The 8,950-nt window shown below is 45.9% G+C and overlaps 1 protein-coding gene across 1 annotated transcript; it reads left to right on the top strand.

The window, feature by feature from the left end:
- Positions 1-1,145: 1,145 nt before the first annotated feature.
- On the top strand, positions 1,146-4,409 carry LOC123058372 (serine/arginine repetitive matrix protein 1). The gene is made up of 2 exons (XM_044481107.1): positions 1,146-2,520; positions 4,319-4,409. Exon 1 carries the CDS (start codon positions 1,305-1,307, stop codon positions 2,400-2,402), a length of 1,098 nt encoding a protein of 365 aa, XP_044337042.1. The 5' UTR covers positions 1,146-1,304; the 3' UTR covers positions 2,403-2,520; positions 4,319-4,409.
- The last annotated feature ends 4,541 nt before the right edge of the window (positions 4,410-8,950 follow it).

Raw genomic sequence — 8,950 nt, 5'->3', positions numbered from 1 at the left:
CCCGAACGGAGACTAGATCCACGGGAGGGAGATATCCCTGCCTCTAAAGTTCATTCAGATGGGTGTGTGACATAAAGCAGCTTTCCCAGTCGCCTTTTTGAGGGCAGTAGGGCCGTGAGGAGGAGCTAGGAGTGCTGGCCATGTTTGGATGATTTCCTGTGGCGAGTTCTAAGGATTTCAGCATGGTGTGGGATGGCATCTGAGATCCAATCCCTTAAATAGACTCCATCCTTGCATGAACGATGGGTTATTTGTAAAAAATACCTGAACCATTCGCATTTGTCTGACACATGGAAGCCGGAGCAGCGGCAGCAAAAGACATGATATTTAATATGGAGCTGAATTATCGTCAGTCCGAATTATAATGGAGAACCTGCCTTACAAAGCCGAAGACATAAAAAACGGATACTACGTTATCATTGAAGGCAAGTTCTGGGGATACTGAGGGAGTCCTGGATTAAGGAGTCCTCGGATGGTCAGGATATGCGGCATGGGCCAGACTGATGGGTCGTGAAGATACAAGATAGAAGTCTTTCCTCCGTGTCTGGATGGGACTCTCCTTTGCGTGGATGGCAAGCCTTGCGTTCGGATGTGAAGATTCCTTTCTCTGTAAACTGACTCTGTATAACCCTAGGTCCCTCTGGTGCCTATATAAACTGGAGGGTTTAGTCCATAGAGGCAATCACAACCATACAGGCTAGACATCTAGGGTTTAGCCATTATGATATCGAGGTAGATCAACTCTTGTAACCCCAATACTTATCAAAATCAATCAAGGAGGAAGTAGGGTATTACCTCCATCAAGAGGGCCCAACCCTGGGTAAACATAGTGTGACGCCCCAAGACCGGAGCTTCAGATGCCTCCCATGTGTTCCGGGTTTTGCCGTGTGTTTCATTTGTGCCCGCCCTTTTATTCGTGCATTGCATCATGTCATCATGTCATCATGTCATAAGTCTTTTGCATCTCACTAAATAAATTGCATGGATTTTTGGTCCATTTAAATCGAGGGAATTCACACGGTGGTTTCTCTTTATAACATATCCTCCCAATATTAGGGAGCTATAATAAATATTCCATTTAATTGGAAGCCACCGCAACAAACTTGCATTATAAATCCCTCTCATTTCTAAATTATTTTGCATCCATGATCTTTTCTCCACATGGCCCCTTTCAAGTTGTGGCACTTTGGCATTATGCTGCCAAGTGGCTACTTGTTAATTTTCAGCTCAATTAGAAAATATTTGGACCCTCAAATATTTTCTTTTCTCTTCTTCTTCCTCTCCATTTTTTTATTTTCTAAATAATGGAGATAAGTTCAACAATCTCCAACTGGGCCGGCCTCCCTGACCCAACCCTCCTAAGGCCCAGCCGCTGGCCTCCTCTTAACCTAGCCCGATCCCACTTCTCTCCCTCGGTCCCTCCTCCAGCGCCGCCACCCCGTTCCCAATCCCCACTCGCTCGCCACAGCTCTCTCGATCCCCCTCGTCCTCCTTCCGATTGCGTCACCAGGGGAAGCCTCGGCTCCATCCCAATCCTCCTCCACCCCGCGCCCGATCTCGCTCTTCCTTGCGCCCTCCGGCGAGCTCGCCCCCCCGCGCCTTCTTCTCTTGCCGCAGCCGCCGTGACCCCGCCGTCGTCGCGCCCTTCTGCCGCTGCTCTGCTGCGGCCCCTCCATGTCGCCCGCTCCTCTGCTCGAGGGCCTCCCCGTTCGATGTGTCGTCGCGAGCTCCTTCTGCTCCCACTGTTCCCTGTCTCCATCGTCTGCATCGCCTCCACGGCTCCTCCGCACCACCAGGAACCGCGCGCCGCTACGGCGATCCAGCCCGCCGGCGACCTCGACCCTTCCAGGGTCTCCCTAGCCTCTCGACCCACCGCTACAGTGGTCCGGCGCCCCAGGCTCGTCAGCGCCCGTGCCTCCTCCTCCCTCCTTTCGGCCTGCACCACCGGCCATCTTCTCCTGCTGCCTCAGCAGCCCCTTCACGGCCAACTCCTACGAGACCTCCACCTCCTTGCTGCCCGATGGGGCTTGTTTTTCCCCTCTTGTGGCCGCCAAGAACCGGCAACCAGGGATGTCAAGGACGCCTTCATGGTTTCTTTCGCCAAGTGCCGACGCCCGCAGATTTTGGGACACGCCAAGTCCCACTTAAAGATGTTCCACTTCATCCGATGTGGATTTCGACAAGTACCACAATGCTCGGATCCCTCAGATACGTCAAGGTTGACTACACTACGGGACGAAGAACGCCAAGTACCTCTCCGAAAACGAACGTGTACCACTACGTCCGGAGGCATCGGATCCGTCAAGTCCGAAGACCCAAGTACCATGACGCCAAGTACCAGGACGACGAGGACCGCCAAGTTCGTCTTCCGCCGTCTTCGAAATCGTCAAGTACCGCTATGAGATGTGCAACTACTTCCACTACGAAACGAGAACAACTACTTCCACTACCGTCGCCGTGGACGACTACTTCCTCTACTTCCTCTACGAACCCGAACCGCTCCGAGAATGCACCTGGAAGGTATAACCGCCGAGACGATGACCCATGGACGAAAGCATGTGTTGTATGAGATGCTCATGTTCGAATCGTGTCCGAGTTGTCATTACACGTTCCTCCTCGGTTGCCATGCCGTCGACCCATGGGAAACCCGGTTACCGGGATCACCCCACCATCTTGCACGACACGCTCCCGCACACTTCCCCTTTGCATCGGTATCTCAATCGAGTTACCGGAAACTAATATGTTGTCGTGGCATCACTTTCGGATTCGTTTTCGTGGCACCCCTTTCATTTCCGTCGCGATGACAAATGCCTCATATCTTATCATGTCAACATTTTCATAAATATTGCATAAACTTAAACATGTCATCCGCATCATGTTAACAACTTTAAGATGTTTAAAATTGTTGTTGCATTAAATTGTTGATGCATATGGGGATTTACCGGAATTGTTGTTCGTTGCTTCCGGCCTCATTTAAACTTGACTAGATAGGTAGTTTTACTTTGCTTCACCCTCTTGCCATGTTAACAACACTTAATCTTGTTGGTTACCTAACCGAGAGAGAACTAAATAAGTCATGTGGTGTTCCGTCAATATGCAACTCGTTGCATATTGTGCTCCACTTAATTTGTAGAATTGTTTGTGCATTTTTGCCATGCCATGCTTCATTAAACCGGACATGCATCATACTTGATTGTGCATCATGCCATGTTCATGTGGTGGTTGTTCACTATGTTGTGTGCTTCTTTCTGGTGTTGCTTCTTTGGGTTGGTTCTTGTTGGAACATGGAGATGTTGTTCCTTGTTGGAACATGTTTACTTGTTGGGATATCACAATATATCTTATTTAATTAATGCATCTATATACTTGGTAAAGGGTGGAAGGCTCGGCCTTATGCCTGGTGTTTTGTTCCACTCTTGTCGCCCTAGTTTCCGTCATATTGGTGTTATGTTCCCGGATTTTGCGTTCCTTACGCGGTTGGGCTATTATGGGAACCCCTTGATAGTTCGCCTTAAGTAAAGCTCTTCCAGCAATGCCCAACATTGGTTTTACCATTTCCCACCTAGCCTTTTTCCCCTTGGGAGTCGCGCTCCTAAGGGTCATCATTATTTTACCCCCCCCGGGCCAGTGCTCCTCTGAGTGTTGGTCCAAACTAGAGTCCTGTGCAGCGCCCCCTCGGGGAAACTCGAGGTTTGGTTTTAGTTGTATGGAGCGCTCATCTGAGTGTGCCCTCAGAAAGAGATATGTGCAGCTCCTATCGGGATTTGTCAGCACATTCGGGCGGTGTTGCTGGTTTAGTTTTACCCTGTCGAAATGTCTTGTTGTACCGGGATACCGAGTCTGATCGGAATTTCTCGGGAGGAGGTCTATTCCTTCGTTGACCGTGAGAGCTTGTAATGGGCTAAGTTGGGACACCCCTGCAGGGATTTGAACTTTCGAAAGCCGTGCCCGCGGTTATGGGCAGATGGGAATTTGTTAACGTCTGGTTGTAGAAAACCTGAAGTTGACCTTAATTAAAATACATCAATCGCGTGTGTAACCGTGATGGTCTCTTTCCAGCGGAGTCCGGGAAGTGAACACGGTGTTGGAGTTATGCTTGATGTAGGTTGTTATAGGATCACTTCTTGATCATACTTTTATCGACCGTGCTTTGCTTTCTCTTCTCGCTCTCATTTGCGTATGTTAGCCACCATATTATGCTAGTCGCTTGCTGCAGTTCCACCTCATACCTTTACCTTACCCATAATCTTAAATAGTCTTGATCGCGAGGGTGCGAGATTGCTGAGTCCCCGTGGCTCACAGATACTTCCAAAACCAGCTTGCAGGTGACGATGAGTCCGTGCATATGACGCAACCAAGCTCAGGAGGAGCTCGATGGAGATCTTGTCCTTTGTGTTGTTCCGTTCTAGTAGATCAGTAGTGGAGCCCAGTTGGGGTCGATCGGGGACCTTTGTCGCATTTGGGGTTCTTCTTTTATTTTGGTTCCGTAGTCGGACCTTGATTGTATTTGGATGTTGTAATGCTTTATTCATGTAATTGTGTGAAGTGGCGATTGTAAGCCAACTATGTATCTTTCCCCTATGTATTACATGGGTTGTGCGAAGATTACCTCACTTGCGACATTGCTTTCAATGCGGTTATGCCTCTAAGTCGTGCTTCGACACGTGGGAGATATAGCCGCATCGAGGGCGTTACACATAGTGTCCCCCTCCTCCTATTACCTTTGATCCTCAGACGCACAGTTCAGGACCCCTTACCCGAGATCGGCCAGTTTTGACACCGACACCAGACACTACTCTAATGAGTGTATGTCCCCCTACAAAAGAAGAGAAGATTCACCCAAAAGGAGAAGTAGAAGAGAAGAATCACCTCCAAGAGAGAGAAGGAGTAGAGATGATCATTACGAACGAAGAACCTCTCGCAGAAGCAAGGATTCGGAAAGAAAGGACAAGTCGTCAAGGAGCTACACAAAATGAAGACATCAAGCTCATGTTGGTGAATGGGTATCCGATTCCGACTACGACAATCACTCCGAGAGAAGTTATCTCTCCGACTCTGATTATACTCAAGATGAAGGTGTTGCCGGTCTAGCACTTGTGTCAACCAACTCCTATGACATTTTTGACTCACCAAATGAAGGAATGGAAGATGCTTCATGGCTAAAGGCCCAAAGGTATCACACCCCGAGTATGTTGATTTCAATAGTGATGAAGATGACTTGCTAGGTGATGATGATTTACTTGTTGACAACTCTAGTGATGAAAACTATGATGAACTTGCTATTAATCATGCTAATAAAGATAAAATGAATGACAATGATAAGAAGGAGATTGAGCGCCTAGCTAAAAAACTAAACACTCTTAAGTTAGCTCATGAAACTACCTTGGAAGATCATCGAGAGCTTTTAAAGACTCATGAGAAGCTACACTTTGAAAAGCTCAACCTTGAGCAAGAGCATGGGTTCTTAAAAGCAATCAATGATGATCTTTCCAAGAAAAGTTCTTCTTACATTGCCAAGCATTTACTCTTGTCTACTTACATGCCACAAGTAAAATCTAGCAACAAGAGTAAGAAAGATTCTTCTTCTAGTAGTAACAATGATGATGTTAAATCCAATGTTGTTGCTTCTAGTAGTTCTCTTGATTCCACTAATGATTCTCTTAGCCAAGTTACACTTGAGCAAGAAAATAGCTTATTGAAGGTAATTATATAGAAAGGTGTTTACAAGAGCCTTGCCAGAAGTAAGCAATTTGAGGAAATTGTACGCAAGCAAGGAAGACACCGGAAGAATCAAGGTGTTGGTTTTGAACGAAAGTTCAAATGCGAATGGAGTTGAGTGGGAAGAAGATCAATACCCCAAGACGAAGTTTGTTCCACAACAAGAGAAGTATGATCCTACTTCTTTCATGGGGACACAAGCTTAAGATGATCTTCCACCACAAGACAACAAGCAAAAAGGCAAGGACAAGCTTCAAGAAGAGATTGATGCATTTGAAGAAGCTCCCAAGGCCTTGGTCAAGTGGGTTACCAAGACAACATCAAGTTCTACTTCATCAAGTACGACTACAACTCCAAGGATTCCCATCAAGATGATGTGGATCCCAAAGAAGAAGAACAAGAGAGTTCTTGAAGGTGACTCTGCCAACATATTTCTCTCATATCATTTTGGCGAGAACAAGTGAAAACAACTTCCACATCTTGCACTAGTTCAAGGAGTCACAAACCCTCTTGTTGGTAAGAAAAGGGACAAGGTAACATATTGCTTTCATGGACATCATCATGTATGAACTTCATTCTATGTCCATGGATATCTTTGTTTGTTCCTTGTGGGACTAACCCATGTAGGTATTCAAAGTGCAACTCACTCCAATGGATTGCTCCGAATGATCTACATTAACATTGAGCATCCACATCTTCAACATCTACATGAAGTCATCATCGACAAAACCCAATGTTAGTTCATCCCACTTAGGGGGGGATATCACATCTAGGGCGAGCTTTACTCTAAGATTTGAGCTAAAGCAACTCAAATGGTGTGAACACAACAATGCTTTATGTAAAAGTGGTAACCCCACTTGTGCTTAAACGATGAGTATGATCTACGATCAAATGTTCTCATTTGACTCCTTAGTCAATATACTCATATATAGATGACCTAGTCATCGCCAATTACTTGATAGATGCTAGAGTGTCTGTGCATGCTTTGTCACATATTTCATTTGCCATTTTATTGTGTGAGGATGTTGGTTGCATATTTTACTCATTCGAGGATATCCATTTGTTGCTTTGATTGTTTAGCTCTTTTTCTTTTGCCAAATGGATGGACAAGAATGCCTAAGAACTTCCTCTAGCTATCTATGCTTTTCTTGTCTCAAACTCTATTCATGCTACATCACAAAGTTTGATAAAATCAGATTCGAACACTCTATGTGAGGATCACTCGGAGTCCCCGATTAGTCATAGACTTAAACTTCCAAAACGTCTTTGTGCATTTCGGTCTAACCAATTCATCCTTTTCGGTATGACCGAGTTCACTGAGTTGATCTAGGTTTTCAATCTCGGTGCAACCGATTAGAACTTTTTGGTCACACCGAGTTGCAGTAACCGCTTGAGATTCTGCATCTCGGTGCCACCGAGTTGTTCCACTTGGTCACACCAACACGGTCAGGATATATATACCGTCGGGTCGAATTTTGGAAATTTCTCCAAAACCCTTCACCCCGCGCATGTCCTGCTCTGCCGCCTCGAGTCTCCAGATCGTCCTCTCGTCGCCAGCGACCTCCTGCCGCTAGTCTCCGTCACCATCAATGAAATTCAACCTTGCCTTTGCGGCCGTAGCGAACTCACCGCCGAACTAGGGTATGAGTTCGAAACTTTGTGTTGTTCCTTACTCTGATTCTTAGCACAAATCAAATGCCATGTTCTTTACCACGTATGAGATCATCCTGTCCAGCAAGAACATCCCTTAGATTAGGTTTGATTCGAAAATTTAGGGTTAGGTTTCCGGCGAACTCATATGGGACCGAGCGAGTTGTGGAAATCAGTCTCACCACTTTGGCCTAGGCCATTGCACTTGCACTTTTCAGTCAGACTGATGTTGCAAATCCGTGTGACCGAGTTCAACTCTTTGTGAAACTCTAGCAATCTCGGAGTCACCGAACTGTGTCTCGGTCTGACTAATTTCACTAGTTTAGACTCCAAAAGTTGCTTCGGTGTCACCGAGTTTAACAAATTGGTAGCTCCAAAATACTTTCTGTGGAAAATTAAAACTAAGTTTTTGACTCATTTGTTTTGCAAAAACTCTGCATTTTGTGATGCTCATCCACTCTATCTCATCTATAAACTATTCACAGGGTTAGCAATCAGTTTGCTTTGTCAGTATGTCAGATCAGAGTGATAGCCAAAACAAGTTAGAAGAGCAGATGAACCTAACTGAGGGCACTAGTCCCTCTATCAGTTATGATGAGGGTAGCAGGAGCACCCCAAGCAACTTGCCAAAGGCAGCTACAAGGACAAGAAAGAAGAGAAACTCAGACTCAGAGGATGAGGATTATGTTGCAGCTGAGGAAGAGGTCGGCTCCAAAAGGAAGGTGCTAAAAAGGAATATATTACTCCTACTGCAACAAAGCCTGGTATGCACAAGAAGGCCCCTGCAAAGAGGGTGCCAACCTTAAACGCCAGGGCCTCAACTATTGAAACTTCCAAGTCAAATGTTGAAGAGGCTGCTAGAGAGGGTAAGAAAAGGAAAGAAAGGGTCAACAAAACTATGGCCAAAGTCATTGGAATATCCTCTATGATGAAAGATCCAGAAGGATAAGAGGATGTTGCACCAGCATCAAAGTCTCAAAAGCTGATGTGTCAGGACCCCGATCCTAAGTCACACCAATCTAGCATGTAACACATCATATCACTTTGCGGCCTCACGCACAGTATTCCCACGGGTGCCACCTTACCTTGGCCTAGGACCGTTTGCGCCTTTTGGCTCACATATATGATAGTGTCATGACAGAGAACCTAGGCCGACATGACTAGTCATAAACCCAAGGTGGCACTAACTTACAGGAACGAGCATACATGACCCAACAATGAACGTGTTGATCATCAATGTATGAACCCAAGTCGTAGCAAGTTACAAGGACTTAAAGGAACAACACATGACATTTCCCCAAAGTGATACACACAGGAACGAAGGACACATGCCGGCCAGCCTAAGTGTTCCGGAGCACTAGCAAGCTACCATGGCTTAGTGGAAGCACTAGGAGAAATTTTCCCATAAGAGAGGCTACCAAGAATAAACAACTAGGTTGTCGGATCCCACACATACCAAGCATTTCAATAACATACACACAATATTCTCGATATGTGCAAATACAACATGGCATCAGAACAAGACTCTACGACTCAAAAGTATTTATTCAATAGGCTCCGAGGAGCCAGATATTACAAACAT

The sequence above is a fragment of the Triticum aestivum genome, chromosome 3A (assembly GCF_018294505.1).
Source record: "Triticum aestivum cultivar Chinese Spring chromosome 3A, IWGSC CS RefSeq v2.1, whole genome shotgun sequence".
NCBI classification, from domain to species: domain Eukaryota; kingdom Viridiplantae; phylum Streptophyta; class Magnoliopsida; order Poales; family Poaceae; genus Triticum; species Triticum aestivum.
This window is presented reverse-complemented; position numbering and strand designations above follow the sequence as displayed.

Bases quoted from the DNA above. Each gene is read 5' to 3' on its own strand.
- LOC123058372 (XM_044481107.1), top strand. From the start codon at position 1,305: ATGGAGATAAGTTCAACAATCTCCAACTGGGCCGGCCTCCCTGACCCA.